General features: G+C 45.2%; 1 protein-coding gene across 6 annotated transcripts; it reads right to left on the bottom strand.

The window, feature by feature from the left end:
- Window positions 1-501: 501 nt before the first annotated feature.
- On the bottom strand, window positions 502-24,511 carry LOC133381564 (zinc finger protein 160-like). 6 transcript variants are annotated; one of them, XM_061620823.1, is made up of 6 exons: window positions 24,286-24,511; window positions 21,941-22,453; window positions 21,611-21,737; window positions 21,182-21,261; window positions 20,793-20,919; window positions 502-3,528 (listed from the first exon to the last, which is right to left on the bottom strand). In XM_061620823.1, exons 2-6 carry the CDS (start codon window positions 22,355-22,357, stop codon window positions 1,520-1,522), a joined length of 2,760 nt encoding a protein of 919 aa, XP_061476807.1. In that variant the 5' UTR covers window positions 22,358-22,453; window positions 24,286-24,511; the 3' UTR covers window positions 502-1,519. The 6 variants fall into 6 exon arrangements, with proteins under 6 accessions (XP_061476807.1, XP_061476804.1, XP_061476805.1 ...); XM_061620820.1 differs by lacking the exon at window positions 24,286-24,511 and adding an exon at window positions 24,127-24,252; XM_061620821.1 differs by lacking the exon at window positions 24,286-24,511 and adding an exon at window positions 23,153-24,019.

Below are 24,511 nucleotides of genomic sequence, written 5' to 3'. Positions count from 1 at the left end.
AGAATTATCTCTGAAGACCTGGAAGACTAACTTTAATGCAGAATTGGGGAACCTGCAGTGCTCCAGGTGCTGTCGGACTCGAACTCCCATCAGCCCCAGCCAGCATAGCCAATCACCATGGATGCTGGGAGCTGTAGTCCAACATCATCTGTTGGGCTATAGGTTCCCCAACCCTGCTTTAATGACTGAACTGATTGAATACAACAGAAAGTCTTGTAGCACTATCAAGACTTGCAAATTTATTATAGTCTTTTGTTGACTACAGCCTGCTTCATCAGATGCATGAAGCATGAGAGTCAGTGTGACATCACGGTTAGAGGGTTGAACAAGGACCTGCTTGTTCTTGCATTCAATTCCTGTTCACTACTCAGGAGAACTCACTGCCAGCCCAGAGGCCAAAGAACCTTAGCCTCCACTCTGTCAGCCAAAACACCTCTCCTTCCAATTCACGACTTTGATTTATAGGAAAAAATGCTAAAACCACAACATGAGGTATAAATGCTTTATTAAAAGTGGAAAAGAGAAAATGCAAGCATACACACACACTCACTTTCAGACAGCAAAGCTACCAAAAATGGATTCTTGCAAGCACTGAGGTAATCCTTGATACTCTGCCAGCAGAAGAACTTAGCAGAGGAACACACCCCTTTCCCCAAAAGCAATGCCCAGGCTTCTGGGCCTAAGAGTTAGGCTGAGACAACACAGTTGTCTCTATGGTCAGGGAGCAACATAATTTCCTGGTGTGCACAGTCCTTTATACACTTCCAAAACCCATGCCCTCCTACCTAATCAGATATTAATCTATGTCAAAACTCTGAGGCTGAATATATTTTGCATTTTAGGCTTACACACACATGCACATACTCCAATGTGATGCTATACTTCTCAATTCCAGCCTCCTCAGAGCAAAACAGGATGCAGTATTGCAATGGAAAACTCTTACAAACCTCATTGTGGGGGTGAATTCTACTATTCCACTCAGGTCTAACCAAGGCTCTTAGAAACCCCTTGTGATAGACCCCTTTATTTACGCCCATTGAGAAGATAATAAAATCTTCAATTTTTTTCATGGGCATGGGCTTTCTCGGAGTGGATGTGGTGGAGTGGTATGTGTTAATCTGTATCTATAGCAGGTTTGAGGAACCCTAGGCTTGGGAGATGAATGTGGGTTTCAAGCCCTCACCATCTGGTTCTCAGATCCCCGGACAAGCCATGTGCCATCATCCAGGCCACATCCCCCACCACCCCATCTCCAATCTGAAATGAGGGTTAAATAGTAACAGAATCATATTTCATATTCAACCCTCTTCTATACTGTCCCTCCTCTATAACTTTTCATAAGCGTGGCATTTTTGATGAGAAACGTGGTGTGTCCAATTGGCAAGCATTTATTCAGTTTCTCCCTTGTGAATTCATCGATAAGAACTGTATGCATTTCTATGGTTGCTCCTCTGTATGAATTCTTTCATGCAAAATGAAATATACCTTCTGATAAAAAAATTTTCCACACTTCAAGCATTTAAATGGTTTCTCCCATGTGAATACACTGATGCGAAATGAGACTCATCTTCTGTGTGAAGCTCTTTCCACACTCCAAACAACTGTATGGTTTCTCCCCTGTGTGAATTCTTTGATGAGAAGTGAGATGTGTCTTCTGACGGAAGGTCTTTCCACATTCAGAGCATTTATATGGTTTCTCCCCTGTGTGAATTCTTTGATGAAACCTGAGGTTTTTATTCAGGCAGAAGCTCTTTCCACACTCCAAGCATTTAAATGGCTCCTCTGCTGTGTGTATTGTTTGATGAGAAGTGAGATGTGTCTTCTGACGGAAGGTCTTTCCACAATCAGAGCATTTATATGGTTTCTCCCCTGTGTGAATTCTTTGATGAGTAGTGAGGTCAGTCTTCCAAAAGAAGCTCTTTCCACACTCCAAACATTTAAATGGTTTATCCCCTGTGTGAATTCTTTGATGAGTAGTGAGACTACCCTTACGTGTGAAGCTCTTTCCACACTCCAAGCATTTAAATGGTTTCTCCCCTGTGTGAATTCTTTGATGAGTAGTGAGGTGTGCCTGCTGACGGAAGCTCTTTCCACATTCAGAGCATTTATATGGTTTCTCTCCTGTGTGTATTCTTTGATGAGGAGCGAGGTCTGTTTTCTGACAGAAGCTCTTTCCACATTCAGAGCATTTATATGGTTTCTCGCCTGTGTGAATTCTTTGATGCGTAGTGAGGTCTGTCTTCCAAAAGAAGCTCTTTCCACACTCCAAACATTTAAATAGTTTATCCCCTGTGTGAATTCTTTGATGAAATGTGAGATTTGTCTTCAGACAGAAGCTCTTTCCACACTCCAAGCATTTAAATGGTTTCTCCCCTGTGTGTCTTGTTTGATGAGAATTGAGATGAGACTTTATAATGAAGCTCTTTCCACATTCAGAGCATTTATATGGTTTCTCCCCTCTGTGAATTCTTTGATGAGTAGTGAGCTCTATCTTCCAAAAGAAACTCTTTCCACACTCCAGACATTTAAATGGTTTATCTCCTGTATGAATTCTTTGATGAGTAGTGAGACTACCCTTACATGTGAAGCTCTTTCCACACTCCAAGCATTTAAATGGTTTCTCCCCTGTGTGTCTTGTTTGATGAGAAGTGAGATGAGACTTTCTAATAAAGCTCCTTCCACATTCAGAGCATTTAAATGGTTTCTCCCCTGTGTGAATTCTTAGATGAATACTGAGGTCTGCCTTCCAAAAGAAGCTCTTTCCACATGCCAAGCATTTAAATCGTTTCTCCCCTGTGTGAATTCTTTGATGAATAGTGAGATTTGTCTTCAGACAGAAGCTCTTTCCACACTCCAAGCATTTAAATGGTTCCTCTCCTGTGTGTATTGTTTGATGAGCAGTGAGATGAGACTTTCTAATGAAGCTCTTTCCACATTCAGAGCATTTATATGGTTTCTCCCCTGTGTGAATTCTTTGATGAATAGTGAGGTCTGCCTTCCAAAAGAAGCTCTTTCCACACTCCAAACATTTAAATGGTTTATCCCCTGTGTGAATAATTTGATGAGTAGTGAGACTATCTTTACGTGTGAAGTTCTTTCCACACTCCAGGCATTTAAATGGTTTATCCCCAGTGTGAATACTTTGATGAGAAGTGAGATGTCCCTGCTGACGGAAGCTCTTTCCACATTCAGAGCATATATATGGTTTCTCTCCTGTGTGTATTCTTTGATGAGGAGTGAGGTCTGCCTTCTGACGGAAGCTCTTTCCGCACTCTAAGCATTTATATGGTTTCTCCACTGTTTGAGTTCTTTGATGTGTAGTGAACTTTGTATTAGTTTCTTTCCTTTTTTCCATTTTTTCTTGGACCAGGATTTGTTGGCAGTCACTGCCCTGAGGAGTAGGGGGTTTATTCCTCCTTTTCTCTTCTTCTACAGTTCTCCTTCTCTGTTGCTCCCCCTTAATACATGTGGCTCTTTCAGGGAACACCCTGTGTCGTTCTCCCTGATTCTCGGCTTCCCATTCATAACCTGTTCACAGAAGAAAGAAAACTATTAAGAGCTTGGGGGAGCCTAAAATCAATAAACAACCACACACAATGCTTTTGATAATGGAACAACTGAAAAGCCTTAACGGGGAGGCAAAACCTACCATCCATCTAGTGGCTGCTGGTAACAGCTAAACAAACAGCTGGTGTTCTATAGGCTATTTGACTGAGTGTCTGGAGCCCAGAGCTCAGCTTCCAGCTCAGACATCAAGGTCAGTGGGTGGACCTCCGGAATCACTCATGAAGCCTAGCTTACTTGATAGGGTTGTGATGCAGAACAACCCTGTGCATTCTCTGTTGAACTGTATGGAGCAATGGCAGGATAGAAATATGATTAAGAAAATGGGACAACCTGTCATTCACTGTCAGGGCATGCCACTGGGGAGCACCATATCCCAAGATGAAACACTTAATTCTCCAGTTAAGTATGTGATGGCCGCACCCAGCCACCCAGGGTCCCTGGCTACCTGGGGAAGGGAGATCCGGCTGCAGAGAGTATACCCCTCTCTTTCACCCTCCCGCACTACTTTTGAGGTTCTCACTTTCACCAGATAAGGAATTACAGCATTTAAGGAGGCTGCCACTTATCAAACAGTCTCCAACTTTCCCTGGGTTGCCTCTGAAGCCTCTGGAGGGAGCATGGTATAATGGTTTCAGGTGTGAGTGATGTCATTAAGGAAAGACCACACAAGGTTTATAAACAATTAAGGAGTAGAAACAAAAATATGAGACATGCAGAAAGATATGCAATATGTCACCACTTGTAACGTAGAAAAAAATTACAGGAAATCCAGAATATCATTGTGCAGCTAAAACAAATTATAACTGGATGGACGCAATTGACTTATCCTAGTTTGAACAGGCCAGGCACTCAAGAGAATCTTACTCTCGAGTAGCAGCTTTTGTTCCTTAAAGCCTTCCTTCCAGACTCAGCAATTTTTTTCCTAACTCCCAGACACCTTCCTACAGTGGAAGCTCACCTAAAGAACTCCAGAATGGCTATTCCTCCATAAAAACTGTCCTTGTTAATCATAGGCTCCGCCTGTGATGTTCCTATATTAATGTATATATGGTAAGTGTTGTTGTTTTAGAAGATACATGGTAAGTGGAGTGAAAGAGGAGGGGGAGTGAATGGGCAGTAGAATGCGAGATGATTGGCTGAGTGTTTGAAATGGCTGAATGTATAAAAGGAAGAGTGAGAGTGGAATCTGGGGGGGGAGAAGAGAACTGAGTGGGTTGTTTGGTGGGGTTTAGAGAGTTGTTTGCCAGGAGGGAGGTGGAGTTCGGATTAGTATTGAGTAAAACCATATGCTTATGTGCCTTAAGAAGAAATCTTGTTAATCTTATTAGCTTTGTTATCTGTAATAAATACTTAATTTGGTTTACCAAAGGCCTGATCCTTGGCTGGGGTTTCACAGACCAGAAGGGAGGGTAAGGTAATGACCAAGGCTGAAGGGGAACTGTAACAAATGGTGGCAGCGGTGAAGAGAATAACAATACCAGTATTCAGAGTCTCTGGGAATACTAGTATTGGGACGTTACTGGTGGTTGCCTAGCAGGGGGATCTGTTGAGATCTGTGCTAGAGTGGATAGGTAAACCAGAAGAGAGTGCGGTCCGGACTGGTGGAGTCCCTGGTGGTGCCTAGAGACAGGCAGTAACCACGCGCAGGTAGGAACCTGACAGGGAGAGCCAGGGAAGGAGCGTCACAGGTGGTGTCAGTAGCGGTGGGATACGAACAACAGAGAATCCAGATACGAACCAAAGAGAGTCCCAAAGACACGTGGTGACAAAGGAGACTACGTCACAGGTGTTGGCTGTAGCAGTGAGATACGAATACTAGAGAATCCAGAACAGTGGTGTGGCAAACAGAAATAACAAAACAAGATTTCTTGTGAGAGTGACTGGCAAAGAGTGTGTGGCAAGGAGTGAGTGAACTCAAACACCATGGCTGAATACATAAAAATGAAAAGAGAGGAGCTGGTGGAGAAGTGCATAACATTCAATTTACCTCACGAGGGTAAAGGGGTAGATGAATTGAGGGTAGCACTTATAGGATTTGCTACTGCCCAGCAAAAACAACCTGTCAGGGAAGAGACCCCAGAAGGATATTTAAGCAATCCCGCTTATATAGAGTACTTGAGAGAGAAGTTGAGGATGGAAGGTGCAGAGAAGGAAAAACAGAGAGAGTTGGAAGCTGAGAGATTGAGGATGGAGGCTGAGGAAAAAGACAAGCAGAGAGAGTTGGAAGCTGAGAGATTGAGGATGGAGGCTGAGGAAAAAGATAAACAGCGGGAGTTGGAAGCTGAGAGATTGAGGATGGAAGGTGCAGAGAAGGAAAAACAGAGGGAGTTGGAAATTGAGAGAATGAGATTGGGGTTTGAGGAGAGGGAGAAGCAACGAGCATTGGATGCTGAATTAAAAGTAGAAAAGTTAAAATTTGATAGAGACAAATTTCACTCTGAGGAGGCAAGGAAAGAGAGAGATGGAGCAAAAATAAAAATTACTCCAAAGGACTTTGCTGTCTATGAGCCTGGTCAAGATCCTCAAATTTACCTCAGCACCTTTGAAAAAGCAGCTCAGTTGTGGGGGCTACCTGAAGATAAATACATGCAGTATTTATCGAACCTGATTAAAGGGGAATTGGCTGAGGTATACCAATATTTCCCCTCAGACAAGCCCGTCACCTATGCTGAATTCAAAGAAGCAGTGTTTAAAAGATTCAGACTGGGGCCTGATTATTTTAGAAAGCTTTTCAGAAACTGCCAGATACAGACAGGGAGGTCTTTTGTGGAACTGGGAGCAAAGTTGATGGATATATTTGGAAAGTGGATGAGTAGTGCCAAAGCTCAGTCAGTGGAAGAGGTGAAAAGCCTCATGATACTGGATCAATTATACCATCAGTTACCACCAGAAATAAGGCTCCTGGTCAAAGACCGTTCCCCTACATCTGTGCAGAAGGCCGCAGAGATGGCGGATCACTTCGCCTCCAATAGAACTGGCTGGGTGGGGAAAACATCAAGAGAGTTTAAACCCAGACCATATAGTGCTGGCAGAAGGGATGTGGTACCACAGCGAGTGAGTCCTCCAGTAAAATCTGAAGGGCACAGGACACCCCAGAGTGGATCTGTGTACCCTAAAAGTGAGGAGAAATTATGCTACAAATGTGGTAGACCAGGGCACCTACGTTTTCAATGTGAGGTTGCCAATCCCATTAGTAATCCTGCTCAGACAAGAGCAGTGAAAACAGAGCCCAAGGCTTTAGAAACAGCGAAAAAGGTTCAGTTTTGCCAGATAAACTGGACAGAAGTAACAGACCTTGATTCAAGTCTGAGAGAGGAAGTGAGAGTACAAGGGGCAAATTATTGGGCATTGCTTGATACTGGTGCCGCTCAGACATTACTGAGGCCAGATTTAATAAAATCTGAAGAAATATTACCTCAGGAAACAGTGACTATCCAAGGAGTGAGGGGTCAACCAGAAAGTTTGCCTGTGGCCCTGGTGGAAATGACTTGGAGAGGCCGAGAGGGCCGATATAAAGTAGGCATTAATGCCCAGCAACAAGAACCAGTAATACTGGGAAGGGATGTAATGGGCGCCCAAGGAAAGATCTATGTAGTGACCAGACAGCAAATTGGCAGAGAAAAAGAAGCCATATTAAGGGGGGCTGAAACAAACAGGGTGGAATCTGTTAACCAGCCTCAGGTCACCATAGCAACCACTAGCAGGCCTGCTGAAGAAGACAAACTGTATCAAGTGGTCTCTGGGGAAGAAGCAGATCAATTCAGGGAAGAGCTGCATAAAGATATAAGTTTGAAGCAGGTAAAGGAACAAGCCCTGACCCAACAGATTCCTTTCACTGACAAACTGAGGAATCAAGTTGTGTGTGAGAATGGGATTTTATATAGACTGTGGATGCCTGCTGAGAGAAAGGATGAATGTGAACCAGTGAAGCAATTGATAGTACCTAGCAAATACAGAACCAGATTGCTAGAGGTAGCCCACGATGTCCCATGTGCAGGACATCTGGGAATAAAAAAGACCAAGAGGAGATTGGCTGCACATTATTATTGGCCAAATATCTCCAAGGATGTAAAACAACATTGTCTATCTTGTGGAATATGCCAAAAGGTGGGAAAGAGTGGAGTAAAGACCAAGGCACCCTTAAAGCCCCTTCCTATAATTGGACAACCCTTTCATAGAGTGGGAATAGATTTGGTGGGCCCTTTTTCCAAACCCACAAGGCATGGCAAGAAATATCTAGTGGTGGTGGTGGATTTTGCCACCAGGTACCCAGACGCAGAAGCACTGAGATCCGTGGAAGCCCCTGTAGTGGCAGAGGCTTTATTAAAAATCTTTATGAGGCTGGGTTTCCCTCATGAAGTGCTGACAGATCAAGGCAGTGTATTCATGGGAGAAGTGATGCAATGTATGTGGAAATGTTGTGGTCTAAAACATCTAAAGACCACTACTTACCATCCCGCCACTAATGGGTTAACTGAGAGATTCAATGGAGTTTTGAAGGGCATGATAAGAAGCTATGTTCAAGATCACCCACAAGACTGGGATGAACGTTTGGGATGCTTCTTATTTGCATACCGAGAAGTCCCTCAGGAGTCAACAGGCTTCTCACCCTTTGAACTAATGTTTACTAGAAAAGTGAGGGGACCTTTGGAACTGCTAAAAAATTCATGGGAAGGAACTCTGGGAGAGTACAAAACTTCTGTAGTAGATTTTGTATTGGAATTCCGCAATAAATTAACATCAATGATGGAAGTAGTGAAAGAGAATTTGAGTCATACACAGGAGAAGCAAAGTTACTGGTATGACAGAACAGCCAGAGAATGTGTGTATGATGTGGGAGATATGGTTATGGCGTTCATACCCAGGAAACATGACAAATTACAGGCTAACTGGGAAGGACCATATACCATCAGAGAAAGGCTTGACACAGTGACATATGTAATCACCACAGACCAATTAAACAAAAGCAAAGTGGTTCATGTAAATATGTTAAAGCCTTACCATACCAGGGATGCAAAGGTGTTGCAAGTTACCTTATTCCCTGAGGGAAGTGGGCCTGAACTTCCAGATTTGGTACAGGAAAGCAAAGACAAAGGAGGGGTAGATCAAGTGGAATGGTCAGAGGAGGTGAAGGAGGAAGTAAAAGAGGAGATTCTGAGAGTTTTGAAAACCTATAGGAATCTCTTTAGCAACAAACCTGGCCGAACCAGTATAGTTATACATTCCATTGATACTGGAGATCATGCCCCAATCAGATCTGTTCCGTACCGTGTGAATGGGAAAGTTTTGAATGAGATCAAAAAGGAGGTGGAAGATATGCTGGAATTAGGAGTGATCAGGGAATCCATCAGTCCCTGGGCCTCAAGTATTGTCCTGGTTCCGAAAAAAGATGGAACGACCAGGTTTTGCATTGATTATCGGCTAATCAATAAAATTACTGTCCCAGATGCGTATCCTATGCCTAGGGTAGATGCTATGTTAGAGTTATTGGGGGCAGCAACCATTATCTCTACACTAGATCTCTGTAAAGGATTTTGGCAAATGGAACTAGACAAGCAATCCAGAGCCAAAACTGCCTTCAGTACACCAGATGGGTTATATGAGTTTGTGACCTTACCCATGGGACTAAGGAACTCACCAAGTTCATTTCAGAGGCTAATCAATACTGTGTTGCGAGGCATGTCAGATTTTGCAGTGGCCTATATCGATGACGTGGCCATTTTTAGCAAGTCGGTGCCTGAGCATGTCCAACACCTGACAACAGTATTGGAGGCCTTAAGAAAAGCAGGCCTCACAATAAAAGCTAAGAAATGCCAGTTTGGACTAAAGGAAGCAATCTATTTAGGACATAAGGTGGGGAGTGGGAAAATCACCCCCTTATGGAGCAAGGTGGAGGCAATACAAGCGTGGCCGATCCCCTTAACCAAAAAACAAGTAAGGGCATTTCTGGGTGTGGCTGGATTTTACAGGAAGTTTGTGAGAAATTTTGGGGAAATAGCAACCCCCTTGCATGAATTAACAAAGAAGAAGTGTTCTGAGCGTGTGGTATGGACGGATGAATGTCAGAAGGCTTTTGATCTACTGAAGCAAGCCTTGTGCCAAGGACCCATATTAATAGCACCAGACTATGAGAAACCATTCATCGTGGCTACAGATGCGTCGGACCTGGCGCTGGGAGTCGTCTTGCTGCAGGAGAGAGAAGGCACCAGACATCCAGTGGCGTACCTGAGTCGCAAGCTGACGCCGAGGGAGAAAAACTATTCGTCGGTCCAGAAGGAGTGCCTAGCGGTCGTGTGGGGACTGAACAAGTTGCGCCCATACGTGTGGGGACGAAGATTCACAGTGACTACGGATCATCGGGCCTTGTTATGGTTGCAGACTATGAAAAACCATAACACTATGCTGCAGAGGTGGTCCTGGGCCCTACAGGACTATCAAGTGGACTTCCAGTTCATAAAAGGCAAGGACAATGTACTGGCCGATGGACTTTCCAGGCAAGTGGCTGGGACTGCAGTGACGTGACCAGACAGAGGAACAAAGAAAGACATTTTCCCCATAGAGACTTTTATTTGTTAACGCGACGTATAAATCCTGGAACAGGAATATTACTCTGCTGTTGTTTAAGGGGGGGGGAATGTGATGTTCCTATATTAATGTATATATGGTAAGTGTTGTTGTTTTAGAAGATACATGGTAAGTGGAAAGAGGAGGGGGAGTGAATGGGCAGTAGAATGCGAGATGATTGGCTGAGTGTTTAAAATGGCTGAATGTATAAAAGGAAGAGTGAGAGTGGAATCTGGGGGGGAGAAGAGAACTGAGTCGGTTGTTTGGTGGGGTTTAGAGAGTTGTTTGCCAGGAGGGAGTTGGAGTTTGGATTAGTATTGAGTAAAACCATATGCTTATGTGCCTTAAGAAGAAATCTTGTTAATCTTATTAGCTTTGTTATCTGTAATAAATACTTAATTTGGTTTACCAAAGGCCTGATCCTTGGCTGGGGTTTCACAGACCAGAAGGGAGGGTAAGGTAATGACCAAGGCTGAAGGGGAACTGTAACAAATGGTGGCAGCGGTGAAGAGAATAACAATACCAGTATTCAGAGTCTCTGGGAATACTAGTATTGGGACGTTACTGGTGGTTGCCTAGCTGGGGGATCTGTTGAGATCTGTGCTAGAGCGGATAGGTAAACCAGAAGAGAGTGTGGTCCGGACTGGTGGAGTCCCTGGTGGTGCCTAGAGACAGGCAGTAACCACGCGCAGGTAGGAACCTGACAGGGAGAGCCAGGGAAGGAGCGTCACACCGCCCACCATGATTCAGCCAGCAGGAAGTATTCGTGCCCAGGGTACCAACAGCAGGAAACAGTGAAATGAAATGAAATGGACTGCCTACAAGTCGATCCCAATTTATGGTGGCCCTATGAATAGGGTTTTCATGGTAAGGGATATTCGGAGGGGGTTTATCATTGCCTTCCTCTGAGGCTGAGAGGCAGTGACTGGCCCAAGGTCACCCAGGGAGCTTCATGGCTGTGTGGGGATTTGAACCCTGGTCTCCCAGGTCATAGTCCAACACCTTAACCACTACACCGCACTGGCTTTAACAGAAGCACCTTTAATTTTCCTACCTTCAGACAAGAGATCTGGAGTTTTCACTGCCTTGATATTTGAGGCCCAGAACAGGTCATGTGATCAGTCAGACCAGGTAATATGGGCATGTTAACCCTGTAATCCCCTAAACAAACAGACAAGTACAAGCATGCATTCCTGTCTTATAAAGAGCATTCCCTAAGAAACAAAGTCCATATTAACAGACCAGGAGAGCAAACACCAAGTCCTTCACAAAAGATCTGTGAAAGTGTCTTTCGATGTGCTGAACATCTGACACTGGAGAGATTCTGCCAATAAAGGAATGCAAAAATGGGTTCAATGAGCCAATATGAGGAGCTAAAATATTTTGGAGTCTTGGGAAAGAGAGACATGCGTGATGCCCCCCAGTACCACCCACCCTGTTGCCCAACAGTTTCTCTCACTGAGCTAGCAGAGGGAATCGCCGTCGTCCTGTCGGAGGAGTTGATAATGATTGTAATGGGCAATTTCAATATCCATGCTGAGGCTACTTCTAGTGTTCCAGTTTGGGACTCCATGGCCTCTGTGACGACCATGGGACTGTCTCCAGTTCTTGCTGATATGACACGGTGCAGGGTATACCCTCGATTTGGGTTTTGTTCCACATACAAGAAGGCATGGTCAGTAGGAGTCCAGTGGATCTTTTCCGCATTCTCTGGGGTCTATTAACATCTACTCCTGCGAATGCCCACTGTGAATTGTTTGCAAGGCATTTCAAGGGTAAATTTGCTCACCAGCTTTGCAATCTTAACACCATATTCACATTTACTGCAGTCTCCAATGAGATGTCCAGTGAAACATATGCTCTAAATTCTTGGGATCAGTTTCAGTTAATGTGGCCTGATGATATGGACAATGTGTTTGCAACAGTGTGGTCAGCAATGCATCTTCTGAACCCTTGCGCCTCTTGGCTTATTAAAGCTTGCCGATATGGGAAGGAAACTCAAGGACTTTGGGGCCCTGATAGTTTTCTTGTCCATCCTTCCCATACTTAGAAGAGGAGTGGAAAGGGAAAGAAAAATACTCTGGGTGAATGACAGGCTATGAAGGTGGTGCCGAAGTGAGAGATTTGGATTCTGGGACCACGGGCTATGCTTCCTGGAAGATGGACTGCTGGCAAATGATGGGTTGCACCTCAGAAGGACTGGGAAGAATGGGTTTGGCCACAGCATAGAGAACTTCCTCAGGAGAGCTTTAAAATGAATCCTAAGGGGGGAACAGCTCTAATGGGGCCCATTATAAAATTCTTCATAAAAATGTAGGAAGCCAGGCTACATGAGTAGTATAGAAATACCACCTGCTGTCAAAATGATGGATGGTGACCCCTGACCCTGACCTCCCTCTGACCTTCCTCCCCCACCCCTAGCCTCCACCCTTCCCCCAGCCCCCAGCCCTTACCCCCCTTCCAAATGACATCACCAATCCCAGCCCGTCTGTGGACCTAGGGGTTATGATTTAGGGCCCCTGACCTTCCCCTGACCTCCCTCCCACCCTCCCCCTCTGGAAATGGACCCCTCCCCCTCCCCAAGGACTCACTGTAGCTATGGCAACCAGTAGACCATGGCTTTGAACCAATCAGGAAAGGGGTGGTCAGAGCAGGCATTATGCATGCCCAGGCATGTTCTGCCTTTGGAAATGGACCCCAAAGGCGTCCATTTCCATTCCTCCCTCCAGATGGCCCCATGGTTGCTATGGCAACCATCAGGCCTAGGATTTGAACCAATCAGGAAAGGGTTGGTCAGAGCAGGCATTTTGCATGCCCAGGCATGTTCTGAGCTTTGAACACATTCTGGGTCTTGAACATGGAAGCATCTAACACTCCGAAGAGTCCTGAGGAATTAACCAAGCATGCAGCCTATGGACTATTGTCCTATCCTTCAGCACCATTGAAAGTGCATTCAAAGAGGTTCTTAAAGCCTCGGCGTTTATTATTTCCATCAGCAGATGTGAAAACAGAGTTTGGAAAGAAAGAGCCTGGGCAGTTCGGTAAAAAAGGTTCCGTTTCAACAAGAAGCTTACCGGTAGCTGTGTTTACAGCTGGACAAGATTCAGACCCCGAAACCATGTTCCTGGCAAATTCTAGTGATATGAAGACTTACTTTGCAAAAGCCGAAGAAGAACTGGCAAACCATGATGAACTCTTAAGAGTGTGATTGCGGATGTAATCTGAAGATGAACTTCACAAAAGCCAAAGAAGAACTCAAGAAACCTGTAGAGTATGTGGAGGGTGGTGTCCTTTTTCAACCCTCGGAGGAAATGGATGATAAAGAAAATGTGCTGCCAGAAGAATTACTTGAAGACCTGGTGCATGGGGGGCCCCAGGTAAGTGTTTTTTGAGTAGTGTTTTAATAGCTTGTTGTTTTCCAGTATGGTGCAACCTCAATGCTAAAAAAAAAAGTGCCTTTTTTTTTCTACAGGAAGATGTGCAGCCTGATGGTGATTATGAAAATCCACACATCAAGAGTTCACCGACTGTTAATATCTGCTGCATTTCATGTGTGTGTCCTCAGCCTGAAGCCTGAAAGCAGAAGGTTTTTATAACAATAAAAATAGTTTGATTTAATACTCTGTGTCCATACTTGTATCAATCAGCAATATGGATGAGCATGAAGAAATTCTAAAAAACATATATTACTCACCCGGGGAGGTTGGAAGCTTTGGGGGTGTGAATCCTCTATTTCGGGAGGCAAAAAAGCAGAGTAATACAGAGTAATACATAAAAAGCAGAGGAAACATGTTTTGACATGACTTTCAGACCAGGACACTTACACGCTGCATAAACCGGTCAGAATCCGTTTTAAAAGAAATAAGACAATAGTGTCGGATATTGATGCCCAATGGCAGGCTGGCTTAGTAGATATGCAGCAATTTTCTAAGCACAACAAGAACTATAGGTACGTTTTAACAGTCATAGATATTCTGTCTAAGTATGCATGGGCATTGCCTTTAAAAGACAAGACAGGCAAATCGGTCTCTAAGGCTTTTAGTGTTATATTCAATCAGAGTGAAAGAAAGCCCAGAAAGCTCCAAACGGATCGTGGCAAAGAATTTCTAAACAGAGCTGTAAGCGGTTTGTTAAAACAGCATGGAGTTCACCACTTTGCCACCAATAATGAAGTAAAAGCGGCCATCATTGAAAGATGTAACAGAACTTTGAAATAAAAAATGTGGAGGTATTTTACAGCTAACAATACGTATAGTTATATTGATGTCCTGCCACATCTCGTAAAAAGTTATAATCACAGCTTTCACAGAACTATTAGAGCAAGGCATGTTGATATTAACCATTCTAATGCCTTGGCAGTATGGAAAACAATGTATGGAGATAGCATTTACAGAAAAGATGTACCACAGCTATTCAGTAAAGGTGACCACGTGAGGATTTCTAAAAGCAAAGGGGTATTTGTCAAGGGCTACGAACAGAATTTCACCACAGAACTGTTTATAGTGGATCAGGTCATCAGAAGAGGGGGGAGACCCGTCTTCCTGTTACAAGATTATGCTGGGGAGCCGGTAGTTGGTTCCTTCTATTCTGAAGAATTGCAGAAGGTTAATGCCAATCAGGACGAGGTGTACAGGATTGAAAAAAATTTATCAACAAAAGACAGGGGTAGGAGAAAGTATCATCTAGTGAAATGGTTAGGCTGGCCCAGTAAGTTCAACAGTTGGGTACTTGCATCTGATCGTCGTGAACCTACTCAGAAGAATGGGAACTAGCAGTTTTTACATTACCCTACCTAGCAATGCTTGTATGACTGTTTTTCCACAGAACACCATTGCGGCCTTTACTATTCACCTAGCAAAGCCCCTGGATCTACCAGGGGCTTGGGAAGTCGGGTTAGTTGAGATACAGTACCCACACAGTTGGAACAATCTAACTTCCGATGCCAGCTTTGAAATTTCTAATGGTATAAAAATATGGCCCTACCATCTGCGATGTGGCTACTACTCAAGCATCCCTGAACTGTTGGAAAACATGAACAACATTATACAAAACCAGAGCGGCAAATGCCCCGATGCAGTCCTACACTATGGCTGAGTGACTAGAAAGGTTAGCCTTAAATCAGAGGAGGGTTACGCATTTAAAACTGGTGAAGAACTAGCCTACCTATTAGGGATGTCTCCCAACACCCATGCACGACAGCTGCCCTTTACAGCAGACATTACAGGAGGGTTCAACATGATGTACATTTACACAGACATGGTAGAGCATCAAATAGTTGGGGACTTCTATGTACCCTTATTGCGCTCCATACCGGTACATGGTCAGAATAGCGAATGTGTCAACATTGTTTATAACAAACCACACTACATTCCTGTGAGTAAGAATCATATTGACACCATTAATGTTGAGATAAAGACGGATCAGAACAAAAATGTGCCATTTCGTTTTGGAAAGGTGATTGTGAAGCTACACTTTCGCCAGGGTAGAGCTGTGATGGTTTAAAAAATGGTGATGCTGAAAACTTATGGAGACCCAACCCTTTACCGGAATTATTACAGGGCCCAAGCAGGAAATGCTCTTCCGGGTTACCATGGCGCCCCTGTTATGTATGGGGCAGGGCTTGGGGGAATATTCCAGAGTCTTTTTCGAAAAGCCATTCCACTTTTGAGAAGATTCTTAAACCACATGCTAAAACAGCTGCACGGAATATTGCTAACGATGTGCTTGGACAGGTTACTCAGACAGTTTTGAAAAGAGTTTATTTATTTATTTATATTATTTATTTTTATTTATTATTTACTTATTATTTTATTATTTTATTTATACCCCACCCTTCCTTCCAGCAGGAGCCCAGGGCGGAGCCCAGAGTTTTGCATGCCTGAAGGCTCAACATGGGAAGCAACAGTCCATTCTAAGCCCTCCTCCTCCTCCTCCTCTGCCATCTTGCCACTCCACCCCCGTTCTGCCAGGCCCATGACTCCAATGCTCTTCAACATTTTTATGAATGACTTGGATGAGGAGGTGCAGGGAAAGCTTCTCAAATTGGAAGGGTATACAAAATCGGGAGGGATAGTTAATACCTTGTGAGGAAGGAGACTGGTTTCGACCCTCCCTCAGAGACCCTAACCATCTGCATGCTTATAAAGCTAAACGGCATTCTTTATACTCATATAATAAACTGTAGCAGCAAAGATGTAGAGGAAATGGGGAAATAACACACTGAGCTAACCAGCTGAGAGAAAAAGAAGCTGCGGTTAAAAGGAAAATTTCACACTTAAAGAATGCATCTTAAACTGGAATGAGCCAGAATCGGAGGAATGTGTATGTGACTGACAGAAGGTGCTCATCACATGTGCTGGAGACCCCTCCTCACTAGTATGTTATTTGCCATATATGGTAAGGAATACGTTTGTCTGCCATGCCTATATAACTGTGTGTAGCTATGACACACACAGAGAGACTTTCTTACTCTCTCTCCTGATATATCTTCTTTTATTGCAATCAACTTGTCCAATTGACTGCTTCTCCTAAATTTCATTGTGAAGAGTTTCCTTCCACACTTGGAAGAGAGAAGCAAAATTCAAAGGGATCTTGATAAGCTGGAGCACTGGGCTGAAAACAACAGAATGAAATCTAAGAGGGGTAAGTGCGAAGTTCTACACCTAGGAAAAAGAAACCAAATGCACAGTTATAAGATGGGGGATACTTGACTCAGCAATACTACATGCGAGAAGTATCGTGGAACTGTTGTTGATCACAAGCTGACCATGAGCCAACCGTGTGATGTGGCTGCAAAAAAGGCAAATGCTATTTTAGGCTGTATTAACAGAAGTATAGTTTCCAAATCACGTGAAGTATTGGTTCCCCTCCATTCGGCACTTGTTAGGGCTCATCTTGAGTACTGCATCCAGTTCTGGACACCACACTTTAAGAAAGATACAGACAAACAAACGGGTTCAGAGGAGGGCAACGAGGATGATCAAGGGACTAGAAACAAAGCCCTATGAGGTGAGACTTAAAGAACTGGGCATGTTTAGCCTTGAGAAGAGAAGAATAAGGGGAGATATGATAGCACTGTTCAAGAACTTGAAAGGTTATCACACAGAGGTCTGGGATCTCTTCTCGATCGTCCCATAGTGCAGGACACACAGCAATGGGCTCAAGTTGCAGGAAGCCAGATTTTGACTGAACATCAGGAAAACGTTCCTAACTATTAGAGCCATATGACAATGGAACCTATTGCCTAAGGAGGTGGTGGGCTCTCCAACACTGGAGGCATTCAAGAGGCAGTTGGACAGCCACCTGTCGGGTATGCTTTAAGATGGATTCCTGCATTGAGCAGGGGGATGGACTCGATGGCCCGTGCAACTCTATGATTCTATGTTTCTATGTCCAACAAGATCCAGGGCATTGTCAACTTCCAGGAAACAGTGGTTCCAGATGCTCTGAAAGAGACAGTGATCCAAGCGCTTCGGGAAAAGCCCACCCTGGACCCACTGAATTGTGACAACTACCCATGGGGGGAAGAACAGGGGGAGTGCAAACCTCTTGTTTTTATTTCATCTTTCGGCAGCTTTTGATACCACAAAAATGTTTGTTGGTCCATCAACCATTGCATTTCATCAGGCAAGCATTACAAAACCAATTATTCCATGATCTGTTAATCTTCCAGCATTTTTGCCCTAGTATCAATAACAATGTTTCAATGTTTGGCAACATTCAAAGTAACAAAAGGACTTTTACCATTTAACATTCTTTTAAGGCAATGCATCAGATCTACCAGGAAACCATTCTAAAACAGGGTGCAACCATCTGTCCCTCACACCCTTATAAAAATGACAATACAGAAGCAATATGTGCTATAGTCTCAACAGCACCTGAGGCACAAGGACAAAAACTCTGGTCACAGGATATAACTTGAAAGCATCCTTCTGTCATCATAAAGACTTTTGATACCATCGACCATGGTATCTTCTGAGCTGACTTAGCGAAATGGGTATCAGAGGCACTGTTACATCAGCTTTGGTGAATAGTGTAGGATGATTGTCTTTCAGCCCCTTGGCAGTTGTGCTGTGGGATATTGCAGGGCACCACCTTGTCCCCAATGTTGCTTATCATCCATATGAAGCCATTGGGAATGGACATCGGGAGATTTGGGCTGAGGTGTCAGCACTACACTGATGATACCCAGCTCTATTTCTCAGTAACACCTGAAACAGGAGAGGCTGGGCAAGCCCTGGACCATTGCCTGAACTTGGTGGTGGGCTGGATGAGGGCCAAGAAACAGACTCTGAATCCTGGCAAGACTGGCTGTGGGTGGATGGTTCCCAAGTAATTGGTCAACTGCCTGTTTTGGATGGAGTAATACTCTCCCTGAAAGAGCAGATTTGTTGTCTGGGGGTGCTCCTGGATCCAGCTTTGTCGATACAGGCACAGGGCCAATGAGACTGTAAACTAGGGTTGCTACTGGTGTACCGTCCACCCTGCTTCCCAGCCACTTCTCTGACTGAGCTTGGAGAGACAATCTCAGCTGGAATGGGATAGCCTGACCTCCAGAATGGATTACTGCAATGTGCTCTTTTTGGGGCTGCCCTTGAATTTGGTTTCGAACCTGGAGGCGGTGAAACATAAAGCAGCTTGCCGGCTCACTGGGGAAGAGTATTTCTAACATGTTAACCTGCTGCTAAAAGAATTGCAGTGGCTGCCCATTAGCTACCAGGCTAAATTCAAGGTAGTTGGTTTATTTATGTATTTGGTTTATATCCCGCCCTGCCTCCCAGCAGGAGCCCAGGATGGCAAACAAAAGCACTAAAAAGTTTAAAACATCATAAAAACAAACTTTAAAACACATTAAAACAAAACATCTTTAAAAACGTTTCTTAAAAAAAAAAGCTTTCAAAACATCTTCTAAGATTAAAAACATTTTTTAAAAAGGTTTAAGAACATATTAAAAAGCAATTCCAACATAGATGCAGGCTGGGATAAGGTCTCAACTTAAAAGGCTTGTTGAAAGAGGAAGGTCTTCAATACACGCTGAAAGATAACAGAGATGGTGCCTGTCTAATATTTAAGGGGAGGGAATTCCACAGGGTAGGTGAAGCCACAATAAAGGTCTGTTTCCTATGTTGTGGAGAACAGACCTCCTGATAAGATGGTATCTGCAGGAGGCCCTCACCTGCAGAGCGCAGTGATCGACTGGGTATATAAGGGGTAAGACAGTCTTGCAGGTATCCTAGTCCCGAGCTGTATAGGGCTTTGTACACCAGAACTAGAACCTTGAACTTAGCCCGGTAGCAAATGGGCAGCCAGTGCAACTCTTTCAGCAGTGAGGTAACATGTTGATGATACCCTGCCCCAGTGAGTAGTCTCGCCGCCGCATTGTGCGGACCAACCTCAAGGGCAGCCCCACATAGAGTGCATTACAGTAATCCAGCCTGGAAGTTACCAGTGTGTGGACAACAGTGGTCAAGCTATCCTGGTCCAGAACCAGCTGCAGATGTCTTACCAGCTGAAGCTGGTAAAATAATAATAATAATAATAAACTTTATGTCTACCCCGCCCTTTTTCCAATAGGACTCACAGTGGCTTTCAACTAAAAACAACACCATTAAAACAGAGTATATTATTAAAAAAGAATTAAACTATGAGAAAAATTAAAACCATAAAATATAGGTTAAAAACAGCGGACAATTTAAAATAATAAAATCATATAATGTAATCACCAAACCTATGACACTTAATCCTGGTCGTTCTCTATCCCAAATGCCCGTTGAAATAAAACAGTCTTTACTTGTCGCCGGAAAGACGGCAAGGAGGGAGCTGATCGCACCTCACTCGGAAGGGAGTTCCACAGCCTAGGGGCCGCCACCGAAAAGGCCCTATCTCGTGTCCGCGTCATATGTGCTTGCGAAGGTGTGGGGAACACAAGAAGGGCCCTCCTAGGCACTCCTAGCCATGGAGGTCACCTGGGCCTCTAGAGACAAAGATGGATCCAGGAGTACCCCCAGGCTACGAACCTGCTCTTTCAGGGAGATTACTACCCCATCCAAAACAGGCAGTTGACCAATTATCCTGACTTGGGAACCATCCCACCCACAGCACCTCTATCTTGCTAGGATTCAGACTCAGTTTATTGGCCCTCATCCAGCCCACCACAGTCCAGGCAGCAGTCCAGGGCTTGCACGGCCTCTCCCGATTCAGATGTTACGGAGAAATAGAGATGGGTATCATCAGCATACTGCTGACACCTCACCTCCTGATGACCGCTCCCAAGGGCTTCATATAGATGTTAAACAGCATGGGGGACAAGATGGTACCCTGTGGCACTCCACAGCACAACTGCCAGGGGGCCGAAATGCTATTCTCTGAGAGCGACCTTGGAGATAGGATTGAAACCTCTATAAAACAGTGCCTCCAATACCCATCTCACCAAGGCGGCCCAGAAGGATACCATGGTCAATGGTATCAAAAGCCTGACAGGGTTGTTGTGAGGATAAAATGAGAGAACCAGTACCCCACCTTGAGCTCACTGGAGGAAAGGCAGGAGATAAATGCTGCTACTATTTTTATTATGTAAATTAAACACAGGAACTACACAAAAATGTTCAGTATTCTATTTTCTAAATGGTATCGTTGCCAGCTATGCAGCCTGGGAGACTTACCAAGAGAGGTGAGAATCTGACAATTCTCCTCCATGACTTCCCTGTGCAGCGCCCTCTGGTGGGGATCCAGCAAAGCCCACTCCTCCTCGGTGAAACACACAGCCACCTCCTCAAAGGACATGGGACCCTGGGAGGAAAGGAAATAGTTGCTTCTTTATAGACAACATAAAGATTATTAGCTACCAATATCCAGAAGACTCATCAAGGAAGGGAGGCTGAGAACTATCCTGCAGAAACCTCCACGAGCGCCATTTACAGCCTCCCTAGTGGGCAGCTCTGGCAGAAGCCAAGAGAAGGAGAGAAATTCATCCAGGCCAGGGAGGTGAGCAGAGGACAGAGGCACCCGGGCTGCCCCCAGTCTCTCTCCCCCCACTGATCCTTCCCCCTACCTTCTCCACAGCAGCTGCTTCTTCACCACCACCACAAAAAAGAGATGGTTGAGGAGGTCTTGCTGGCCTCATTTGATCACCTGCGAGAGAGAAAAATTGGCGTGAAGACAGCAGCACATGCATGTCTCAGAGGTTAAGTGATGCATGTCTAACTACATGCTGAGATTGCAAAATGTTTCATCCATCATGTGCATTTTGGTTCTTCCTACACATTTTATAGTTCTGTTGTGTGAAAGAACAAATCTTCCCATTGGGATGCTTGGTCAGAAATGCAAGAAGTGGTTTAAATCCTCAGTACTGAAAATACATTGATGAAATGTATAAAAGGCTGCAGAGAAGCATCTCCCACCACCAAAGATTCAGGAGAAAATGAAAGAGTCCTATGAATCTCTGGCATGATCAACAGAGGGAGATCAAGTCAATTCTTACCGAGTGAACTGGCAAGTCTCTCACTCTCCTGAATGTTCCCGCTCTGCAGGGAACACTCTCTGGCGTCCGATGGAGCCTCCTGTGATTCAAGGAAATCAGTGGCCACTTCTGCAAACAGACCCTTGACCTGAAACAACATTGAGGATACTGAAGGCAGTGAATGGGGTGCAGGATTAGAAAATTCATGATAGAGGCAAAAGGTCTTGGGGAGTTCAGGAAATTCCTCCATTGATGAATTCCCGAAAAGGTTTGACAATTATAGAGTGTTTCAAGACTTCCCTCCTCAGATTCTGGGGCCCTTAGAAGTACCTGGATGAAACTCTCTCTCACCTGCTGCTCTGCCTGCTTCTTGTCCTCTGCCCGGCTTAGGAGGAAACCTTCTGCCAGGGCCACTGCCTGGGAAGTGGTCTCCGCTCCACATTCCCTCACCCAGTTCTCCATCTCCGGTGGAAGGACAGCCAGGAATTTCTCCAGGATCACCAGGTCCAAGATCTCATTCTTTGTGTGGCGCTCTGGCTTCAGCCACTCACAGCAAAGGTGGTGGAGTTGGTTGCAAATGTCTCGGGGCCAGTTGACCTCTTGGTAGTAGAACTGTCTGAAACGCAGGCACTGTACATCTGAGCTAAGGGTGTTCTCCTCACCCAGGATCACCTGCCTGGTTCTTTCCCAGAATACCCCAGGGCTCTCAGCATGGATGATATATGGACTTCTTCCTGCTTCAGGGGCAACTGAATCTTGCTTTTCCATCTTTGATTTCTGTGCTCCCAGGAAGCCTCCAACAGGGCCCAAGAGACTTCTCTCACATCTGCCAAATGCTGTCCTTATTTGGGGTACTACGAAGTCCTACAAAAGCCAAAACATTGTTTGGTGAGCAGATTACAACACTTTCATGAGAGGAAGACTTTCCCTGAGGAAATGTGGATGAGCTTGGATAACAACCAGGTCACCCTCCAGAAGGGAAATTAGCTCAATGCTAAAAGAGAAAGACAAATAGGATACTTTTTGGGAGTTTCCTTCCATGGATTAAAGCCTTCAATCTGGTTGAGAACCAGAAGGTTCCGTATCCCTCCCAGAAGTCTTTCCTCTGCAGCTCAAGGGAGCCTAAGAAGAAGTTGGCTGTTGGACTGGACCAAAGATTAGATCCATTCCAGCATCCTTTTTTCACAATGGCCAGACCGATGCCCCACTGGGAAGCCGGCAAGCAGGACATGAGCAACAGCAATTCTCCCACCTGTGATTCCCGGCAACTGGTATTCAGAGGCATTGAGCCGCTGGTGCTGGAGGTAATGGACACATGATCACTAGGAGCCATTTTGGCATTTAAGCGGTATATAAATCAATGAACAATAATATTAGTAGAAGGCATGAATAGCTTTGTCCTTCATGAACTAGAGACGGTGGCGTCTCCCTTCCTTCCCCAGCTCTCACCACACGGGCGTCTTGCTCTGAGGCAGTAACAGTTTCTTTTTAAACAAACAAAAAAAGGAATCTTTTCCATTTTATTTTAACCATTTTAAAAAAATCAAAATGTAATCATCTTACTTTGTGAGGTCCACTTGAAAAGTACCTGAGATAGATATTTTAATCCCTATTTGGAGCTGTCCAAGTCCTGGCCTTCCGTCCACGTTGCGGTGGTGACTTCCATCTTTTTAGCATGCGCTGAATTCCCACCCCCACCCCCGTTCAGCTTCCTGGGATGGCCCTGGGTTCAAGCATTATGAGGGAAGGAGGAAAACTTCTCCATCTGCTGTCTCTTAACTTTACACCCCTTTATCATCTCTCTCCCATTCCTTGGCTTCTAAGTTAAACAGCCCCAACTATTTCGAAGTCCTCTCACACAAGTACAGAGATGCTGGTCAACTAATTTGCAGGTTAGTGACAATTTATGGAGCTCAGTTATGTGTAACGCATTTCAAGCTAAATTATACCTCCCCCCCCATTTATTTAGACATGTATTTAATTAATTTAAAATGTAAGTAACATTATTCTGCATCGTTTGTTCTCTGGTATACTACCTCTACACATGGAGGTTCCACTCCTCTGACAGCTAAGGAGCTGCCTTGCGGGAGCAGATCAAAGATTCACCAGGGGCAGCCTCCTGTTCCCAGCAGTGCCAGGGAAGACCACCGGTTTGCGCCCCACAGGAATTGGGATCCACCAGCTCTGCTCTGCGGAGGCATTTTCTCCGCTCCCGATTTTCTTCCTACTATTATAATAATTCTTTAAAAGCATCTCCCGCCTGCCCCCCAAGCGCCACCACTCCCTTCCCCCCCTTTTTGCGCCCACTTTCCGAGGCCTTCGCCTCCGGCCGGAAGACTCTCCCCCTCTGATCACGGCTCGGCCCCGCGCAAAGACGCGCCAGAGGGGAGAGGCTGGTATGGGGGGTCGAGATCAAGGGGTCCCTCCGCCCTCCAGTCAGAAGCTTTGCCCCCCTTCTCTCCCCATTTGAAGAGCTGGTTTCCCCCCCTCACTTCCCCAGCCCCCCCCTTCACCCCACAGCGCCACTGAGAGCTCACCCGATCCCGGGAGGGAAGCACCAAACACAAAGAGTTCAGCGGAAATGGTGGGGCGGGAAGTGGCGGGCAAGTCGCTCGGGAGGACCCCGCGTCCCCCTCCCCAAATCCCCTTCCTCTCTAGGAGCTCAGTTCACTTTCCTTAACCCTTCCGCGGCCAACCTTCTCCTCTTGCCCAAGACACTTTGCGCAGGGAGCGTCCTCCCGGCGCGCCGCTTTCCCCCTCGGCCCCGGCCGGGCTGGCTTGTCCTGAGAGACTCCCGCGGGGCGAGGCTTGCCCAGGAGGGGACCCTCCCTCGCTCGGGTGGAGCCGCGGGAAGAGAAGGAGACACGGCTCCTCGCTCTGCCGCCGCCTGCGTCTCTCTCCGGGCCAGGCGCGGCGCAGCGC

The sequence above is a fragment of the Rhineura floridana genome, chromosome 3, assembly GCF_030035675.1.
Source record: "Rhineura floridana isolate rRhiFlo1 chromosome 3, rRhiFlo1.hap2, whole genome shotgun sequence".
NCBI lineage: Eukaryota > Metazoa > Chordata > Lepidosauria > Squamata > Rhineuridae > Rhineura > Rhineura floridana.
Note: the sequence above shows the minus strand (reverse complement) of the source record. Positions and strands in the feature narration are given on the sequence as shown.

Bases quoted from the DNA above. Each gene is read 5' to 3' on its own strand.
- LOC133381564 (XM_061620823.1), bottom strand. From the start codon at position 22,357: ATGGAAAAGCAAGATTCAGTTGCCCCTGAAGCAGGAAGAAGTCCATAT. The intron at 21,262-21,610 runs GTAAGAATTGAC...TCTCTCTCGCAG, and splicing joins GAGACTTGCCAGTTCACTCG to GTGATCAAATGAGGCCAGCA. The intron at 3,529-20,792 runs GTAAGTCTCCCA...TTCTGTGAACAG, and splicing joins TCAGATTCTCACCTCTCTTG to GTTATGAATGGGAAGCCGAG.